This window comes from Cherax quadricarinatus, chromosome 17, assembly GCF_038502225.1.
Source record: "Cherax quadricarinatus isolate ZL_2023a chromosome 17, ASM3850222v1, whole genome shotgun sequence".
In the NCBI taxonomy this organism is placed as follows: Eukaryota; Metazoa; Arthropoda; class Malacostraca; order Decapoda; family Parastacidae; genus Cherax; species Cherax quadricarinatus.
The window spans coordinates 136750-158858 of NC_091308.1; the positions used below are offsets into that span (position 1 = coordinate 136750).

Below are 22109 nucleotides of genomic sequence, written 5' to 3' on the forward strand. Positions count from 1 at the left end.
TCAGAGAAGAACAGTATAATGTGCCTTTTACACTTCAAGAACTGGAGGCAACACTCTCAGCTTGTCGATCATCGGCAGCTGGGCCCGACGACATTCATATTCGTATGCTACAACATTTACATCAGTCAGCCCTTGCAGTCCTATTACACCTTTACAATCTTATTTGGTCACAAGGAGTTCTTCCACAGCTGTGGAAATCCGCCATTGTTCTCCCTTTCCGCAAACCAGGCACTACGGGACATGAAACCTCCCACTATCGTCCCATTGCTCTTACCAGTGCAGTTTGCAAAGTAATGGAACGTCTAGTAAATAGACGTTTAGTGTGGTATTTAGAGACACACAACAGTCTCTCCACTCGTCAATATGGCTTTCGTAAGGGACGTTCTACCATAGACCCCTTACTGCGCTTGGATACGTATGTTCGTAATGCCTTTGCGAATAACCACTCAGTTATTGCCATATTTTTTGACCTTGAGAAGGCATATGACACAACTTGGAGGTATAATATTTTAGCCCAAGCCCACTCCTTAGGCCTTCGAGGCAATCTACCATCCTTCCTTAAGAACTTTTTAACTGACAGGCATTTCCGTGTTCGGGTTAATAATGTGCTCGCCCCGGACTTTGTCCAAGCTGAAGGTGTCCCCCAGGGATGTGTTCTGAGCACAACACTTTTTCTCCTTGCTATTAATGATTTGGCCTCTAGTCTTCCATCAAATATTTGGTCATCACTCTATGTTGATGACTTTGCTATTGCCTGTGCAGGCGCTGACTGTCACCTCCTTACAGTTTCTCTCCAGCATGCAGTCGACCGTGTTTCCAATTGGGCCACCACACATGGGTTTAAATTTTCCAGCACTAAAACCCACCAAATCACTTTCACTAGACGCTCTGTCATCTCTGATCATCCTTTGTACCTCTATGGCTCACGTATCCCTGAACGTGATACAGTCAAGTTTCTGGGCCTCCTCTTTGATCGTAGGTTATCCTGGAAACCTCACATTACCTCTCTGAAGGCAACTTGTCACAGCCGGCTGAACCTTCTTAAAACCCTTGCTCATCTTTCGTGGGGAGCTGATCGTCGAACCCTCCTTCACCTACATTCCACCCTTATTTTATCGAAACTTGATTATGGTGACCAGATCTATTCAGCGGCATCTCCTGCTACTCTCTCTAGCCTTAACCCCATTCATCACCAAGGATTACGTTTATGCCTTGGTGCTTTTCGCTCTTCCCCTGTCGAAAGCCTCTATGCAGAAGCGAACGTTCCATCCTTATCCGATCGCCGTGATGCCCATTGCCTGCGCTACTATGTACGCTCTCATGATCTCCGCAATCCTTCCATTTATAGAATGGTCACTGATATTAGTAGACATTCTTTATTTGTTCGCCGCCCCTGCTTACTCCGTCCCTTCTCTCTTCGCCTTCATTCGCTCTTGTCTTCTCTTCAACTACCACCTTTCTATGTACATGTAGCATCTCACTTTTCCCTACCCCCCTGGGAGGTCCCAGCTGTTCGAGTCTGTTCTTTCTCCCTCCCTTGCTCGAAAGCCCAACTGTCTACGGTCGCTTCCCGCTCTCTTTTTCTTGACCACTTTCACTCTCATTCTCATGCCATTGCTGTGTACACAGATGGCTCTAAGTCTTCTGACGGCGTAGGATTCGCAGCAGTGTTTCCGGACAGCGTCGTACAAGGGCATTTACTATCTTCAGCTAGTATTTTTACTGCTGAATTATATGCCATCCTTACAGCACTTATCCGTATTGCATCTATGCCTGTGTCATCATTTGTGGTTGTCTCAGACTCCCTTAGTGCTTTACAGGCTATACAAAAATTTGATACACCTCACCCCTTAGTCCTCCGTATCCAACTTTGGCTACGCCGCATCTTTACTAAGCATAAAGATATTGTTTTTTGTTGGGTCCCTGGTCATGTTGACGTACAGGGCAATGAACAGGCAGACACTGCTGCGCGGTCAGCAGTACATGACCTACCAGTTTCTTACAGAGGTATTCCATGTACGGACTATTTTGCTGTAATATCTTCCCACCTTCACACCCGTTGGCAACAACGTTGGTCTACTATGCTCGGCAACAAACTTCAGTCTATTAAACCGAGTATAGGTTACTGGCCGTCTTCTTATCACCAGTGTCGAGGTTGGGAGACTACTCTCTCCCGTCTTCGCATTGGCCATACTCGTCTTACTCATGGATATCTCATGGAGAGGCGTCTTGCTCCTCTCTGTGAGAATTGCCAAGCTCCATTATCAGTCAGCCACATTCTGTTGGACTGCCCACTTTATCAACGAGCACGCAGAATTTACCTCTGTCGTCGTCTTCGCCCCGCTGCTCTCTCTTTACCTTCCCTTCTCGCTGATGGACCCACCTTTCATCCGGACTCTCTTATTGACTTTTTGACAACGACTGACTTACTTCACAAATTCTGATACTTTCAGCCCTTTCTACTTGTATCTCTTGCTACCCTCTACCCCCGTACTATCCCCTGCCCCGCTGTTTTCTGTAACCTGCTGATCATCCCCCCTCCCTCCTGCCATCCAATTCCCTTGCTTCCTTCCCTACCCTGCAGCGCTGTATAGCCCTTGTGGCTTAGCGCTTCTTTTTGATTATAATAATAATAATAATAATGAAAAATAGGAAAACACTGCATAGGGCAAAAAAAAACAAAGATCTTGACTGTGTGCTGTGGCTTAGCGCTTCTTTTTGATTATAATAATAATTGACTGTGTGCTAATGGAATTACAGCAAGCTGACATCGAAGAAATGCTGAACACTGATGCACCTGTTGTGCATTCCTTGAGTGATGGTGAAATTGCTGAAATGGTGTTAAATACAAACAAGCATGGGAGTAGTGATGACATTGTGAACACAGGTAAAAAAGTCTTCATAGACGATATGGTGAAAATGCGTGATCAGTTAACCGCTGGCCTTGAACAACATGCATTTATCAGTGAGCAAGAGATTATGGCAATTTACTCAGAGATTGCTTAGACAGAAACCAATGTTAATAAGACAAATGACACTGGAAGTCCTTAACACCATTTGTCAATCATCTTGAGAATCATGTTCTTGATCTATAAATAAACCATAAAAGTATTTGTAGTCTTTATTCATCCCACTTAGTGTGAGTATTCATACATTTTTTGCTGCAGTGTTAATGTTTAATTATGGGGTGCTGCCCAAGACTCCACCTTCATTCAGAAATTCGAAACACTACTGGCCCCAAGGGTTTTGGATAAAGGAATGTGGACCTGTATAATGATTTTTTTTTCTTTAATTCTTTAGCTTAATGTCAGTAGCCATCCCCTAGTACATGAAAAAATTTCCAAAATCCTTGTATGGAACTGCGCTTCACAGTTCCAGCGACTATGTTTGGCTGTCGTGTGCATGCTTACATGTCCAAGGTAAGACGCTGCACGCTAGGTAGAGAGAACGCTGACGCAGTGCCGACCCTGTTATGCAAGTGTAAGGTAGCGTTTCTTTTTTACTCGGCGACGTGTTGTGCTTAACCATGTACATACCATATTCTTGAATGTGATAAAGTGTAGAATTAAACGATTATCATGCTTCCAGCTATTCTATTTAATTCAGTTTGTTCAGTTCTTTTATTTTACAGAAAATTTAAATAATTTATTCATGGCCTTGCAGCGCTGTATAGCCCTTGTGGCTTAGCGCTTCTTTTTGATTATAATAATAATAATAATACAGTGGACCCCCGCTTAACGATCACCTCCAAATGCGACCAATTATGTAAGTGTATTTATGTAAGTGCGTTTGTACGTGTATGTTTGGGGGTCTGAAATGGACTAATCTACTTCACAATATTCCTTATGGGAAAAAATTCGGTCAGTACTGGCACCTGAACATACTACTGGAATGAAAAAAGTTCGTTAACCGGGGGTCCACTGTAATAATATTCATGGCCTTGCATCCCCAAGAAATAAGTTCTGTGACTGTAAATGAACTTTAACAGCTTAAGTTTTCACAGTTCTCTCTCCATGAGAAAATTAGTCAAGAAAAGAGGCCGTTCAATACCTGATATTCAAATATCTTGTCCAGGAATAAGAAGTATATTCGTAGCTTTAATTCTGAATGGTACCAATGGAAAAAGTCAGTCATCAAGAGATCAAGGAGAAAATTATTAATCTTTTCACACAAAGCAGAACAAGAACTGCTTTCATTTTTAAATGAATGGATCAAGCCTGAGCTGTAACAATTTAGGGAAGTAAAAAATATTTTATTGTTTATGATTTTATCAAGCTAATGCATAAATTTTATTTTTATATGCTTGTTTTGTTTTACACAATATGAAAACAATGGCTAAAAATTTTCTGAAGCAGGAGCACCACTAATTTTAGCTATGAGCTGCCACTGGCTGAGAGTGGTAAATTTTGGCCTAGATATGAGAGAATGGGTTTACCGGTGATTGTGCACCATATAAGAACATAAGAGAGAAGGAACATTGCAGCAGGCCTACTGACCCATGTGAGGCAGGTTCAAGTCTCCTACTGGCTTAAGCCAATGCCCTAACCTAGTCAGGTCAGGTCACATACACTTAAGGAAGGAGTGTGACATCTGACCTAGTAGCACAAGCTAGTCAGGTTTAACTCGCACCCACTCACGTATTTATCTAACCTATTTTTAAAACTACACAATGTTTTAGCCTCTATAACTACTCGGGAGTTTGCTCCACTCGTCCACAACTCCATTACCAAACCAGTGTTTTCCTATATCCTTCTTGAATCTGAATTTTTCTAACTTAAAGCCGCTGCTGTCAGTTCTGTCTAGGCTAGATATTTTTAACACCCTATTTACATTCCATTAAATTTATTCCTGTTTTCCATTTGTACACCTCAATCGTATTCCTAATTCAGGGCCCTCAGTCTATCCTCACAGGGATGATTTCTGATACATGGGATCAACTTTGCCATCCTCCTTTGTAAGTTTTCCATAGCATTTATATCCATTCTGAAATACGGTGATTAAACTGTGAAACAATCTAGCTGAGGCCTAACCAAGGATATACAGTGGACCCCCGTTTAACGATATTTTTTCATTCCAGAAGTATGTTCAGGTGCCAGTACTGACCGAATTTGTTCCCATAAGGAATATTGTGAAGTAGATTAGTCCATTTCAGACCCCCAAACATACACGTACAAACGCACTTACATAAATACACTTACATAATTGGTCGCATTGGGAGGTGATCGTTAAGCGGGGGTCCACTGTATAGAGTTGAAGAATAACCTGAGGACTTCTATTATTTATACTTCTTGATATGAAGCCAAGGATTCTGTTAGCTTTATTGCAAACACTTATGTACTGTTATCTTGGTTTCAGATTACTGCTAACCAGAACTCTTAAATCCTTTTTGCAATCAGTAATATTAAGATATACATTATTTAGTTTATATGTGGCATGGTTATTTTCCTGTCCAACATTTAGAACTTTGCATTTGTCTGTATTAAACTGCATCTGCCACTTCTCTGACCACTACATCAGTCTATTCAAATCATCCTGGAGTGCTCTAATGTCCTCATTAGAATGAATTGGACAGCCTATTTTGGTGTCATCGGCAAATTTGCTTATGTCGCTATTTATTCCCTCATCTATTTCGTTTATGTAAATTGTGAACAACAACGAGCCCAACACTGACCCCTGTGGATGCTGTATAGTCCTTGTGGCTTAGCGCTTCTTTTTAATTATAATAATAATAATGACCCCTGTGGAACACCACTTGTGACGTGCCCCCATTCTGATTTCTCCCCATTTATGCAAACTCTCTGCTGCCTATGTTTCAACCATGCCTCTACCCAGGAAAAAATTTCTCCTATTCTGTGTGCCTTAAGTTTCCTCAATAGCCTCAGATGTAGAACTCTATCAAAAGCCTTACTGAAGTCCATATACACTATCATATTCAATACCATGATCTACCTTCTCAAATACCTTAGTGAAAAAAGTTAGTAAATTCATAAGACAGTGATGCCCCTTTCTAAAACCATGTTGAGATTCATTAATCAATTTATGCCTTTCGAGATAGCTACGAACTGCCTCGGCAATTATTTTTTCCATAAATTTTCCCACTATGTAGGTAAGGCTTATTGGTCTATAGTTCGAAGCTAAGGACCTGTCACCTGCCTTGTAAACAGGTACTGTATTACATTTGCCATTTTCCACTTGTCTGGCACTATGCCAGTTTGTAGTGATATATTGAAAAGATTAGCCAAAGGTTTGCTAAATTCCTCTTTACATTCCTTTAAAACCCTTGCAAACAATTCATCAGGGCCTGGGGATTTGTTAGGTTTAAATTTCTCTACTTGTCTGAGAACCATGTCACTAGTTACCCCAAACGTGCATAGTTTATCATCATCCTGTTCTACATAATTTATTATTTCTGGAATTTCGCTAGTATCTTCCCAAGTAAAAACAGAGGAAGTAAGTGCTGAAAATTTCACACATTTCCTTATCAGTGTCAGTGATCTAACCTGAGTTACTCTTAAGTGGGCCTATCTTATCCCTAATCTTGCTTCTGTATACCTGAAAGAACCCTTTTGGGTTAGTCTTCGAATCCCTTGTGACTTTAGCCTCATAATCCCTTTTTGCTTTTCTTATTCCTTTTTTTTTTATTTCTCTAACTGAATATATTGATTTCTTAACTGCCCATCCCCTCTGTGATAGGCCTATATATGCCTCTTTTGACCAATGAGATGTTTTAATCTATTGTTCGTCCATTTGGGATCTTTTTTGTTAGATCTAATTTGCCTACTTAGATGATGGGGAAAAACTGCAACAGTGTTTTTGGTTTAAAACAGTAACTTTGTAGTTTATTTTCATATGGTATTTATGGTTGTATCCTTGGTCTCATTTGACAATGGAAAATGTATTACATAAATAGAGATTTTTACTAGTTTCAGACCTGAAAGTATGTAGCTTGAAACTGAGTGCGTAGTGGAAATATTCTAATTTTGTTGATACCGGCAACCCTAAGAACCAGAAATGGGTCTGGAGAGTATTTGCACTCAATTTATGTACTTTTCTCCAAACTGCACTCATAGAGGAAGCCGAAGTGACCATAGAAACAATTCTGCCAACAAGTGCATTTAGCTTCTCGGGTGACATATTGGCTAACAGCCGTCGCCCACTTAAGATCAAGGAGTCACTCTGTAGTCCTATTACAATGATATCAGCCCCATGCAGCATGTTTCAAACACTGCACAAGCATAAGTAGGAGACCACCATGGCATGCATTTCTGAGGGTGCCTACCTAAGGTTGAGAGATTGTATTCAAGGCTGAGGTTAAAACTAAGGGCAAAAATAGTTGTAATAGCTCAGTCACTGAGGACAAAGGACAAGGTTCTTTACTAAAAACAGTATGACATAAGTAAGTGGGTCAATTCGCTCCTCTAAATTGCAAGGAGATCGAGAATAATATTGTACGGGAAGTAGAATAGGAATGATGGCTGTTGTGTAAATCAGGTAGCACAGACCAGATAAAGTCAAGTGCAGTTGAGCAAATTGAGAGATCTATGCAAGAGAGAATTTGAGTGCGAGGGTCAAAATAAGCGGGAGTACCTGTATTTAAAACATGGAAGGGAAGAGAAATGAAAAGAGCCTCTTGCCTGATTACCACAAGAGTCACAGTGTAACACTCCCCAAAGGAAATGATGAGCATGAAAATCTAATAAGAGGAGAGGAAGAGGTAGGGAAAAAATCAAGAGATGTCACATCCAAAATAGATAATGGCTGAGAAGGAGACATAAAGAGCAGACTGTATGCCACCTGTCCAAGTAGATGTGGGCTGCAGCGAAATATGGGCAAGGACCGAGAATGTGGTATATCGTGGCACACGAGAAGTGCACTTTCATTAAAAGTTCCATCAGGAAGAGGATCTGATGAATGTAATAAGATATAGCCTTAGACAGGACAGAAAACAGCAGAGCACAATTATGGTTCCTGCAGACAGACACAAATGGGAAAATAATATCAGCGCATTTATGAACGTGTATTAGACTGACCAGATGGACGTATTGGACAAGTGATGTAATCTGTGTACTCTGGAATATTGGCAAAAATCAAACACTGCCGATATTTTGAGCTCAATTTCAAGCTACTTTCAATATGAAACCAATCAAACTCATCTCTATTTTTGTAACACATCTTCCATTCTATCAAAGGAGACCAAGAAACCAAAATTACAACCATAAAAACCATGCGAAAATACATCGCAAAGTCACTGTTTTAAACCAGAAAAACGATTGCATCTTTTCTCATTATGCACTGTGTGCTGCAGGAATTTTTTTTATATATGGTGCACGCTTGCTGCATAAACCCATTCTCTCATATCTAGGCCCAAATTTACCACTCATATCTTATCTGAGAGAACTGAGCTCATCATGTAGAACAAGGCTTCGAAGCTGTAATACAACAGGAGCCACCCTCAAAGGGTTAAAGAGGCCATATTTCCAAAATTCATTAAATAATAAGTAGTGTGTATAACTTTTTTTTACCTCACTGGCTATATCCTACTAAACTAGTGTAACCCATGCCCCTTTCTACCTCTAGCACTATAGTCTTAGAATGGGAAGGCTTCCCTGAATCATTTTTATAAAAATAAAATAAATTATGAACAGAGTATTAGAGATCATTATACTTACCATTTGATTTCTCAAGATCATTCCAATGTTGCTGTTCTCCAGAGATAAATATAATGTAAAATGTGTTGCCCACAAAGTACACTATACCAGCTATCCAAAATACAAGTTTCCACTGTCTCACGGTTTCCTGAAATGGATAATTTTTGAGCTTATCTATGAAAATTAAACTTAGTAAGGTTTCCTTATCATAAAGTTTATCATAAACAGCAGACAATCAAGTGTCTGACAATCTATTATTCAGTTTACAACATTATCTGGAAAAATGCACACTGTATATTTCAACTGCCAGAAAATCACTGCCTCAGTCTAGTTGCTGGGCGCCAGAGTCTGCCTGCAGTCAAACAAAGAGGCCAGTGATCAAATGCATTGGACACTACACTAGAACAAAGAGAATAAAAAATTTCACTAGCCAGTACAATATTCCTTGTCAGAAATAGGACAATACAAATCATGAGTGAAATTTTTTAACAATTATCAATCACATCAAACATTTATTTTCATATACATTTGACTATTGGATAACATGGTACTTACATTCCTGAAAACAAGATGTAATAAAAAATGTGTGTAAACTGATGGAAAAATAAACAAAATACAGTATAATGTGATCCTTTATTGACTGTGTTTAGTACACACAGTGGGTTTTATCAAGTCAAAAACACATCTTTTGTAACTTGAAACCTACTGTGTGGGCTTTATCATGCCTCAAACAATTGGAGGTTAAAGATTTAGACTAGTCGCAGGGATGTTAGGAAGTACTTCTTCCATCATAGAGTTGTAAGGAAGTGGAATAATCTGGAAAGTGATGTAGTGGAGGCAGGAACCATATATAGCTTTAAGAAGAGGTATGATAAAGATCATGGAGAAGGGGGAGTGTGACCTAGTAGTGACCAGTGAAGAGGCAGGGGCCAGGAGCCATGACCCTACAACAATTGAGTACACACACACACACACATACACACACACACACATACACACACACACACACCTACACACACACACACACCTACACACACACACCTACACACACACACACCTACACACACACACACACACACACACACAGTATGCAGCACCAGTCTGGAACCCACACCTGGTCAAGCACGTCAAGAAGTTAGAGAAAGTACAAAGGTTTGCAACAAGGCTAGTCCCAGAGCTCAAGGGAATGTCGTATGAGGAAAGGTTAAGGGAAATCGGACTGACGACACCGGAGGACAGAAGGGTCAGGGGAGACATGATAACGACATACAAGATACTGCGGGGAATAGACAAGGTGGACAGAGATAGGATGTTCCAGAGAGGGGACACAGGGACAAGGGGTCACAACTGGAAGCTGAAGACTCAGACGAGTCACAGGGACGTTAGGAAGTATTTCTTCAGTCATAGAGTTGTCAGCAAGTGGAATAGCCTAGCAAGTGAAGTAGTGGAGGCAGGAACCATACATAGTTTTAAGAAGAGGTATGACAAAGCTCAGGAAGCAGAGAGAGAGAGGACTCAGTAGCGATCAGTGAAGAGGCGGGGCCAGGAGCTGAGTCTCGACCCCTGCAACCACAATTAGGTGAGTACAGTTCCCTCTGACCCAACCCCCACATGACACACCTCACCCCTACAGCTGTCCCCCTATGGGCACTCTGACCCCACCCCCCTCCCATGCCACAACCCCCCATAGGCCCCCACCAGGGCTCCCACTCTCCCAACCCCAATATTCTCCCAGGACCACAGTGATAGAAAAGAAGCTGAAGGTTTGGTAAACGAATGTAGACGGAATAACGAATAAATATAAGGAGTGGCATGAAAGAATCAATGAGAAATCCCCAGACATCATAGCAGTCACAGAAATACAACTCACTGAGACAATAACAGATGCAATCTGCCCACTGGGATATCAGATCCTGAGGAATGATAGGAGGAATAGAGGGGAAGGAGGGGTTGCACTGCTCATAAAAAACTAATGGGGATTTGAGGAAATGGAAGGCATGGATGAGATTGGAGAAAGGGACTACATAGTAGGTACAATTCAGTCTGGGGAACATAGTCACTGAGTGATGTATAACCCACCACAGAACTGCAGGAGGCCAAGAGAGGAATACGAAGAGAACAACAGAGCGATGGTGGACACAGTGGCTGAGGTGGCAAGAAGAGCTCACTCGAGCAGAGCAAAGTTACTGGTTGTGGGTGATTTCAACCACAGGGAGATCAACTGGAAAAACCTGGAGCCACATGGGGGTCCCAAAACATGGAGAGCCAAGGTGATGGATGTAGTACTGGAAAACCTCATGCATCAACATGTCTGGGACACTACCAGAGAGAGGGGAGGATGAACCAGCAAGACTGGATCTTGTGTTCACCCTGAGTAGTTCAGACATTGAGGATATCACTTATGAGAGGCCCCTTGGAGCTAGTGATCACATGGTTCTAAGTTTTGACTATATAGTAGAGTTACAGGTGGAGAGGGTACCAGGAATTGAATGGGAAAAGCCAAACTACAAAAGGGGGGACTACACAGGTATGAGGAACTTCCTGCAGAAGGTTCAGTGGGAAAGAGAACTGGTAGGAAAGTTGGTAAACGAGATGATGAAATACATAACAACAAAATGCAAGGAAGCAGAGGAAAGGTTTGTTCCCAAGGGCAATAGAAATAATGGGAAGACCAAAGTGAGTCCTTGGTTTACCCAAATGTGTAGGGAGGCAAAAACTAAGTGCACCAGAGAATGGAAAACGTACAGGAGGCAAAGGACCCAGGAAAATAAAGAGATTAGTTGAAGAGCCAGAAACAAGCATGCACAGATAAGGAGGGAGGCTCAGCGACAGTACGAAAACGACATAGCATCGAAAGTCAAGTATGACCTGAAAATGCTGTATAGCCATATTAGGAAGAAGACAACAAAGACCAGGTGATCAGGCTGAGGAAAGAAGGTGGGACACTCACAAGAAACGATCAAGAGGTATGTGAGGAGCTCAACATGAAATTTAAGGAAGTATTTACAGCGGAGACAGGAAGGCCTCTGGAAGGAGAGAACAGAGGGGGACACCAACAAGGAATATACGTACCAACAAGTGTTGGATGACATACACACAACTGAGGAGGTGAAGCTGCTAAGGGACCTTGATACCTCAAAGGCAATAGGACTGGACATCTCCCCATGCATTCTTAGAGAGGGAGCATAAATGCTGTGTGTGCCACTAACCACAATCTTCAACCCATCCCTTGAAACTGGGCAACTACCTGACATATGGAAGATGGCAAAGGTAGTTCCCATTTTTAACTCTTTCAGGGCCGACAGGCCCTCTCAGAGACATGTTCTCAGGGTCGCCCAAATTTCAAAGAAAAAAAAATTATTTTTTATGAAAAGATAATTTTTTCCTGATCATAATGACACCAAAAGTATGAAATTTGATGGACAACTTACGGAATTATGCTCTCGCGAAGTTAGCGGTCTCAACGATGTTTACGCATCGGCGATTTTACCCAGTTTGAGCCCCATTTTCAGCCAATTCCACTGTACTAGTCGACAAAAATCATGAATATTTTGCTAGAACTCCATTTTTTCTATTGAATGAGTGCACGAAACCACCCATTTACCGATTTCAACTATCCAATACAGTGGTCAGAATTTAGCAATTTTGCCAATTTCACACAAATTTCAAAAGATGCCAATTTCCAAATAGGGTCCAGAATAAACAAGAAAGACATTCCTGGTACTAAAATGACATTTCCTCTGTTCATTAGTCACGTCCCAACGCCCCTCTTACATTCTTTTGCTTTCCACTTTGAATTTTTATTGTCACAAAAAAAATAGAAGATTTACTGCTATGCAGACTACTGCATTAGTGTAAAAAATGGTATAAATAATATCGGTGCACTTGTGAAAGAATATCAGACTCACCAGTTGACGTGTATTGGACGCTTGCATGATTTGTTTACTTTTGAACTTTGGTAAAAATCAAACATTTCTGCTATTTGAGCTCAATTTCAAGGTACTTTTCATTGTAAAATCAGTCAAAATCATCTCAATTTCCGTAATATGTCTTCCATTCTATAGAATGAGACCAGGAAAACTAGAATACAACAATAAATACCATACGAAAATACAGTGCAAAGTCGCTGTTTTAATCCAAAAACATGGTCAAAGTTTTTTTTTCTCATTATGCACTGTGTGCTGCAGGATTTTTTTTTATACTGCGCACACTGACCACATAGACCCATTCTTTCATATGTAGGCCTACCAGCTTTTTCTCAGTAGATTTGAGGGTGCTAGAATTTAGGCGTACTAGTACTTCAAAACCCTAATGCGTAAGCCGTACTAGTACGTCTGAAACCCAGAAAGGGTTAAAAAAGGAGACAGAAAAGAGGCACTATAGACCAGTGTCATTGACGTGTATAGTATGCAAAGTCATGGAGAAGATTATCAGGAGAGTGGTGGAGCACCTGCAACGGAACAAGAGTATAAAGGCCAACCAGCACGGATTTATGGAAGGCAAATCCTGTGTCACAAACCTTCTGGAGTTTTATGATAAAGTAACAGAAGACATGAGAGAGAGAGAGAGGGGTGGATTGATTGCATCTTCTTGGACTGCAAGAAGGCCTTTGACACAGTTCCTCACGAGAGATTAGTGCAGAAGCTACAGGATCAGGTGCGTACAACAGGAAGGGCACTGCAATGGATCAGAGAATACCTGACAGGGAGGCAACAACAAGTCATGGTACGTGATGAGGTATCACAGTGGGCACCTGTGACGAGCGGGGTCCCACAGGGGTCGGTCCTAGGACCAGTGCTATTTTTGGTATATGAGAATGACATGATGGAAGGGGTAGACTCAGAAGTGTTCCTGTTTGCAGATGATATGAAGTTAATGAGGAGAATTAAATCAGATGAGGATCAGGCAGGACTTCAAAGAGACCTGGACGGGCTGGACACCTGGTCCAGCAACTGGCTTCTCAAATTTAACCCCGCCAAATGCAAAGTCATGAAGATTGGGAAGGGCAAAGAAAACCGCAGACAGAGTATCGGCTAGATGGCCAAAGACTGCAAGCCTCGCTCAAGGAGAAAGATCTTGGGGTGAGTATAACACCAAGCACATCTCCGGAAGCACACATCAACCAGATAACTTCTGCAGCATAGGGGCGCCTGACAAACCTGAGAATAGCATTCCGATGCCTTAGTAAGGAATCGTTCAAGACACTGTACACCATACTGGAGTATGCAGCACCAGTTTGAAACCTACACCTGGTCAAGCACGTCAAGATATTAGAGAAAGTGCAAAGGCTTTCGACAAGGTTAGTTCCAGAGCTAAGGGTAATGTCCTAGTAAGAAAGGTTAAGAGGAAATTGGCCTGATGACACTGTAGGATAGGAGGGTTAGGGAGACATGATAAGGACATACAAAATACTGTGTGGAATAGACAAGGTGGACAGAGACAGGATGTTCTAGAGAGGGGACACAGAAACAAGGGGTCATAATTGGAAGTTGAAGACTCAGATGAGTCAAAGGGATGTTAGGAAGTATTTCTTCGGTCATATAGTAGTCAGGAAGTGGAATAGTTTAGCAAGTGATGTAGTGGAGGCAGGAACCATACATAGCTTTAAGATAAGGTATGATAAAACTCATGGAGCAGGGAGAGAGAGGACCTGGTAGCAATCAGTGAAGAGGCAGGGGCCAGGAGCCGAGTCTCAACCTGTGCAACCACAATTAGGCGAGTACACACACTGAGTATAATACTGAGCACATCTCCAGAAGCACATATCAACCAGATAACTGCTGCAGCATATGAGTGACTGGCAAACCTGAGAATAGAGTTCCGATACCTCAGTAAGACTGTACACCATGTACATCAAATACAAATACAGATTTTTATTTCCTTGCAAGTATACATTGAAATTATTTTATTGCAGTAATGAGTTGCAGTGCAAAGAGAGCCACTATCATGCCATGGCATTATTGGCAGACTAATGGCTTACATCTGTTTTTATTTATAGCAGACAGTAAGTTTACTCAGATTGTATTTGTATTTTTTACCACATAAGTAGCATTCATTTGCAACACTCACCTAAGAGTATTTTTAAGCATTAATTTCCAGCAAACTTCTTTTCTCAGGAACTCACTTATCATTAATCTACCCATTATCCAGGTGAAGCATTGTAACACTTGTGTCAGGTTACTAGGGGCAGTTCTCATGGTAAGCTAAGGCATTATTAATAACATTACAACCCCTGAAAATTGACCATTCAACATCCTAGATACTGGAGTATGCAGAACCAGTTTGGAACCAACACCTTGTCAAGCACCTCAAGAAATTAGAGAAAGTGCAAAGGTTTGCAACAAATCTAGTTCCAGAGCCAAGGGGAATATCCTGAGAAGAAAGGTTAAGGGAAATCAGCCTGACAACACTGGAGGACAGGAGGGTTAGGGGAGACATGATAATGACATACAAAATACTGTGAGGAATACATTAGGTGGACAGAGACAGGATGTTCCAAAGATGGGACACAGAAACAAGGGGTCACAATTGGAAGCTGAAGACTCAGATGAGTCAAAGGGATGTTAGGAAGTATTTCTTAAGCCATAGAGTTATCAGGAAGTGGAGTGGTCTGGCAAGTGACATAGTGTAGGCAGGAACCATACATAGTTTAAAGATGAGGTATGATAAAGCTCATGGAGCAGGGAGGTGAGAGGACCCAGTAGCAGTCAGTGAAGAGGCAGGACCAAGATCTGAGTCTTGACCCCTGCAATAACAAATAGGCGATTACACACACCTACACACACACCCACACACCTACACACACACACTCACACAAGGCACTAAACTACAGACCTGTGTCACTGACATGTATAGTATGAAAATTAATGGAGAAGATTTTCAGGAGACTGGTGGAGCACCTAGAAAGACACAAGCTTAAAAATGACAACCAGCACGGTTTCAGGGAAGGACACGAGAGAGAGAGGGAGGTGGATAGCTTGCATTTTCTTGGACTGCAAGAAGACCTTTGACACAGTTCCTCACAATAAGTTAATGAAAAAGCTAGAGGATCAGGCATGCATAACAGGAAGGGCACTGAAATGGATCAGAAAATATCTGACAGGGAGGCAACAACAATTCATGGTACGTGACGATGTTTCAGAGTGAGCACCTGTGACGAGCAAGGTTCCCAAGGGGTCAGTCCCACAACCTGTGCTGTTTTTGATATACAGTGGACCCCCGCATAGCGACTTTAATCCGTGCAAGAGGGCTGATTGTTATGCGAAATGTTCGGTATGCGAATGAATTTTCCCCATAAGAAATAATGGAAATCAAATTAATCCGTGCAAGACACCCAAAAGTATGAAAAAAAAAATTTTACCACATGAAATATACATTTTCCTACACACAAAGAGAAGGATACATGCACAATAGTAGAGTAGTACATGCACAATATATATTGTGCATGTACTACTCTACTAAATGAAGAATAAATGACACTTACCTTTATTGAAGATGCAGCAATGACTGATGAGACACTGTGTCCTGGGAGTGCCTTTTCCTCCTGAGTACTGTAGGTCCTGTTTGGCATTTTCTTCCAGAACAGGCCTTATCACACTGTGTATGCCACTATGATTCTTAAATCTCTCAAACCAACCTTTGCTGGCTTTAAATTCACCAATATGAGCACTAGTTCCAGGCATTTTTCCCTGTTCACCTGGGTGTTAGTTGACTGGTGTGGGTTGCATCCTGGGAGACAAGATTAAGGACCCCAATGGAAATAAGTTAGACAATCTTCGATGACACTGACTTTTTTGGGTTATCCTGGGTGGCAAATCCTCTGGGGTTAATTGTTTCTTGGTATTCTCAATAAGCCACACCAACAACGGTGCTACAGCAGCAGCAGCAGCTGACGGTGGTACAGCAGCAACAGACGATGCTACAGCAGCAGCAGACGATGCTACAGCAGCAGCAGACGATGCTACAGCAGCAACAGACGATGCTACAGCAGCAGCAGACGATGCTACAGCAGCAGCAGACGATGCTACAGCAGCAGCAGCAGCTGACAGTGCAGCAGCAGCTGACAGTGCAGCAGCAGCTGATGGTGGTACAGCAGCAGCAGCAGCAGCTGTACCACCAATAGTAGCGATGGTTGATTGGGGTTTATTATACAACCTGGCCAGCTCGGAGACACGCACTCCACTTTCATACTTATCAATGATCTTTTTCTTCATCTCTATAGTAATTCTCACCCTTATTGCTGTAGGGTTGGCACTAGAAGCTTTCTTGGGGCCCATGGTCACTTATTTTCCAGAAAAAATCACCAAAAACACTGTAATAATACGAAATGTTCCGATTGTATGCTTGGATGTTACAGCGGAGGCTGGCTGGTAAACAATGCCACCGGCAGAACATGTGAGCGTGGCTCAGGCCGCACATGGGACGCGTCTCGGACGAAGGGCGGTGAGCGGGTTTTTGGGCGGTATGCGAGGCAAAATTTTTGCGAAAAAAGCGAGCGGTATGCGGATTGTACGGTATGCGATGCGTGCGGTATGCGGGGGTCCACTGTACATGTAAGTGAATGACATGACGGAAGGGATACACTCAGAAGTGTCCCTGTTTGCAGGTGGTGTAAAGTTAATGAGGAGAATTAAACTGGAAGAGGATCAGGCAGGACTACAAAGAGACCTGGACAGACTACAAGTCTGGTCCAGCAACTGGCTCCTTTAACCCTTTCAGGATTTCGGCCATACTAGTACAGCTTACGCACCAGGATTTTTGGCATACTAGTACGCCTAAATTCTAGCGCCCTCAAATCTAGTGAGAGAAAGCTGGTAGGCCTACATATGAAAGAATGGGTCTATGTGGTCAGTGTGCATAGTATAAAAAAAAATCCTGCAGCACACAGTGTGTAATGAGAAAAAAAAAAAACTTTGACCGTGTTTTTGGATTAAAACAGCAACTTGGCACTGTATTTTCATATGATATTTATTGTTGCATTCTAGTTTTCCTGGTCTCATTTTATAGAATGGAAGATATTACAGAAATTGAGATGATTTTGACTGGTTTTACAACAAAAAGTACCTTGAAATTGAGCTAAGCATCCAATACATGTCAACTGGTTAGTCTAATATTCTTTCACAAGTATGCCGATATTATTTATACCATTTTTTACACTAATGCAGTAGCCTGCATAACAGTAAATCTTCTATTTTTTGTGAGAATAAAAATTCAAAGTGGAAAGCTAAAGAATGTAAGAGGGGCCTGGGGACGTGACTAATGAACAGAGGAAATGTTATTTTAGTGCCAGGAATGTTTCTTGTTTATTCTGGACCCTATTTGGAAATTGGCATCTTTTGAAATTTGTGTGAAATTGGCAAAATTGCAATTCTGACTACTGTATTGGATAGTTGAAATCGGTAAATGGGTGGTTTCTTGTACTCATTCGATAGAAAAAATGGAGTTCTAGCGAAATAGTTATGATTCTTGTTGACTAGTACACTGGAATTGGCCGAAAATAGGGCTCAAAGAGGGCAAAATCGTCGATGCATAAACATCTTCGAGACCGCTAAATTCGCGAGAGCATAATTTCGTAAGTTTTCCATCAAATTTCATACTTTTGGTGTCATTATGATCAGGAAAAGATTCTCTATCTTTTCATAAGAAAAAATAATTTTTTTTTTTAAATTTGGCGACCCTGAGAACAAGTCTCGGAGAGGGCCTGGCAACCCTGAAAGGGTTAATTTAACCCCGCCAAATGCAAAGTCATGAAGATCGGGGAAGGGCAAAGAAGACCACAGAGAGAGTATGGTCTAGGTGGCCAAAGACTGCAAACCTCACACAAGGAAAAAGATCTTGGGATGAGTATAATGCTGAGCACATCTCCTGAGGTGCACATCAACCAGATAACTGCTGCAGCATATTGGCACCTGGCAAATCTAAGAATAGCATTCCAATACCTCAACAAGGAATCGTTCAAGACTCAGTACCCTATGTACATCAGGCCCATATTGGAGTATGCAGCGCCAGTTTAGAATCCACACCTGGTCAAGCACGTCAAGAAATTAGAGAAAGTGCAAAAGTTTGCAACAAGATTAGTCCCAGAGCTAAGGGGATTGTCCTACGAAAAAAGGTTAAGGGAAATCGGCCTGACGACACTGGAGGATAGGAGGGTTAGGGGAGACATTTTTAATTTTATTATTAACACATCAGCCATTTCCCAGCAAGGCAGGGTGGCCCGAAAAAGAAAAACTTTCATCATTCGCTCCATCACTGTCTTACAAGAGGCGTGCTTACACTACAGTTATAAAACTGCAACATTAACACCCCTCCTTCAGAGTGCCAGCACTGTACTTCCCATCTCCAGGAATCAAGTCTGGGCTGTCGGTTTCCCTGAATCCCTTCATAAATGTTACCTTGCTCACACTTCAACAGCACATCAAGTTCTAAAAACCATTTGTCTCCATTCGTTCCTATCTAACATGCTCACGCATGCTTGCTGGAAGTTCAAGCCCCTCGTACACCAAACCTCCTTTACCCCCTCCCTCCAACTTTTCCTAGGCCGACCCCTACCCCACTTCCCTCCACCACAGATTTATACACTCTCGAAGTCATTCTATTTTGTTCCATCCTCTCTACATGTCCAAACCAGCTCATTAGCACTAAACCTTTCATTGCTTGTTAATTTTAAGTTAATTTTAAGCCTGCCCATAATGCTCTGCATACAAGGGGCTTTTGGCATGTACACCCAACTACTATAATTCTTGTACAACTATGTATCATGCCCAAAATAAACTATATATGAATATGAATATATAACCCCTCCTCAGCCCTCTGGATAATAGTTTTGGTAATCCCACACCTCCTCCTAATCTCCAAACTATGGATTCTCTGCATTATATTCACGCCACACATTGCCCTCAGACATGACATCTCCACTGCCTCCAGCCTTCTCCTTATTGCAACATTCACAACCCATGCCTCACACTCATACAAGATCATTGGTATAGCTATACTCTCATACATTTCCCTCTCTCTTTTCATGGATAAAGTTCTCTGTCCCCACAAACTCCTCAGTATACCACTCGCCTTTTTCCCCTCGTCAATTCTACGATTCACCTCATCTTTCATAGACCCATCTGCTGACACGTCCACTCCCGAATATCTGAATACATACATTCACCTCCTCCATACTCTCTCCCTCCAATCTGATATCCAGTCTTCCGTTACCTAATTTTTTTATCCTCATCACCTTACTCTTTCCTATATTCACTTTTAATTTTCTTCTTTTACATACCCTACCAAACTCATCAACCAACTTCTGCAACTTCACTTCAGAATCTCCTGAAAGCACAGTGTCATCAGCAAAGAGCAACTGTGACAACTACTACTTTGTGTTAGATTCTTTATCCTTTAACCCCACACCTCTTGCCAACACCCGAGCATTCACTTCTCTTACAACTCCATCTATAAATATGTTGAACAACCATGGTGACATTACACATCCCTGTCTAAGGCCTACTTTTACTGGGAAAAAATCTCCCTCTCACCTACATACTCTAACCTGAGCCTCACTATCCTTGTAAAGACTTCACTGCTTTCAATAAACTACCTCCTATTCCATACATTTGCAACCTTTGTTGGTTTAGCACGTTCTTTGATTATAACAATAATAATAATAATAATCCATACATTTGCAACATATGCCACATTGCCCCCCTATCATATGCCTTTTCCAAATCCATAAATGCCACAAAAACCTCTTTACCCTTATCTAAATACTGTTCACCTATATGTTTCACTGCAAACACTTGGTCTACACACCCCCTACCCTTCCTAAAGCCTCCTTCCTCATCTGCTATCCTGCTCTCCATCTTAGTCTTAATTCTTTCAATAATAACTGTACCATACACTTTACCAGGTATACTCTACAGACTTATTCCCCTATAATTTTTACAGTCTCTTTTGTCCCCTTTGCCTTTATACAAAGGAACTATGCATGCTCTCTGCCAATCCCAAGGTACCTTTCCCTCTTCCATACATTTATTATATAAAGACACTAACCACTCCAAAATTATATCCCCACCTGCTTTTAACCCTTTGACTGTTGCGGCCGTATATATACATCTTACGAGGTACCGTGTTTGACGTATATACGTATACTCATAAATTCTAGCGGCTTCAAATCAAGCAGGAGAAAGCTGGTAGGCCCACATGTGAGAGAATGGGTCTGTGTGGTCAGTGTGCACCATATAAAAATAATCCTGGAGCACGCAGTGCATAATGAGAAAAAAAAAAATCTAACTGTTTTTTAATTAAAATGCCAACTTTGTGGTCTATTTTCGTATAGTATTTATTGTTGTATTCTCGTTTTCTTGGCCTCATTTGATAGAATGGAAAACATATTATAGAAATAGAGGTGATTTTGATTGATTTTACTATAAAAAGAACCTAGAAATGGAGCTCAAAGTAGGGGAAATGTTTGATTTTTGCCAATGTTCAAAAGTAAACAAATGATGCCATTGTCCAATAAATGTCCAACTAGCCATTCTAATATGCAGTCATGAATGGGTTGATGTTATTTATACAATTATTACAGTATTGCAGTAGTCTGCATAATAGTAAGCCTTCTATTTTTTGTTTGAATAAAAATTCAAAATAGAAAGCAAGAGTAATATCAGAGGGGCCTGGAGACATGACTGATGAGCAAAGAAAATGTTATTTTAGAGCCAGGAATGTCTGCATTGTTCATTCTGGACCTTATTTTGAAATTGTCATATTTTTTAGTTTTCGTGAAATTGGCCAAATTGCAAATTTCTGACCACATTATTAGGTAGTTGAAATCGGTAAATGGGCAGTTTCTTGTACTCAATCGATAGAGAAAATGGAGTTCTAAAGAAATAGCTATGAGTTTGGGCGACTGGAACAATGGAATTAGCCAAAAATAGGGCTCAAAGTGGGCGAAATTTCCGATTTGTAAACAGCGCCGAGGTCGCTAACTTCGCGAGAGCATAATTCCGTCAGTTTTCCATCAAATTTCGTTTTTTTTGGTGTCATTACAATCGGGAAAAGATTCTCTATCATTTCATAAGAATTTTTTTTTTTTTTTTTTAAATTTTGTGACACCAGGAGACACCTCAGGATTGGGGGTTGCGACAGTCAAAGGGTTAACATTTCTCTCTTTATCCCATCAATCCCAGCTGCTTTACCCCCTATCATTCTACCCACTGCCCCACACACTTCCCCCACACTCACAACTGGTTCTTCCTCACTCCTATAAGATGTTATTCCTCCTTGCCCTATACACGAAATCACAGCTTCCCTATCTTCCCTATCCTCAAAATATTCCCTCCATCTTCCCGATACCTCTAACTCTCCATTTAATAACTCTCCTCTTCTATTTTTAACTAATAAATCCATTTGTTCCCTACGCTTTCTCAACTTATTAAACTCACTCCAAAACTTTTACTTTCAACAAAATTT

At 41.3% G+C, this 22109-nt stretch overlaps 1 protein-coding gene across 7 annotated transcripts in view; it reads right to left on the minus strand.

The window, feature by feature from the left end:
- The window catches only part of LOC128686339 (sialin), a 188333-nt gene that overhangs the window by 9195 nt on the left and 157029 nt on the right, over positions 1-22109 (minus strand). For 2 of the 7 annotated variants that reach the window (XM_070085701.1, XM_070085702.1), the window contains 2 exons: positions 8670-8796; positions 3138-3542 (listed from right to left, as the gene is read on the minus strand). In XM_070085701.1, coding sequence (XP_069941802.1) covers positions 3382-3542; positions 8670-8796 — 288 coding nt within the window. In that variant the 3' untranslated portion in view covers positions 3138-3381. Of the gene's footprint in view, positions 1-3128; positions 3543-8669; positions 8797-22109 lie in introns of those variants that run through there. The other 5 variants (XM_070085704.1, XM_070085700.1, XM_070085703.1 and 2 more) reach the window with 4 other exon arrangements.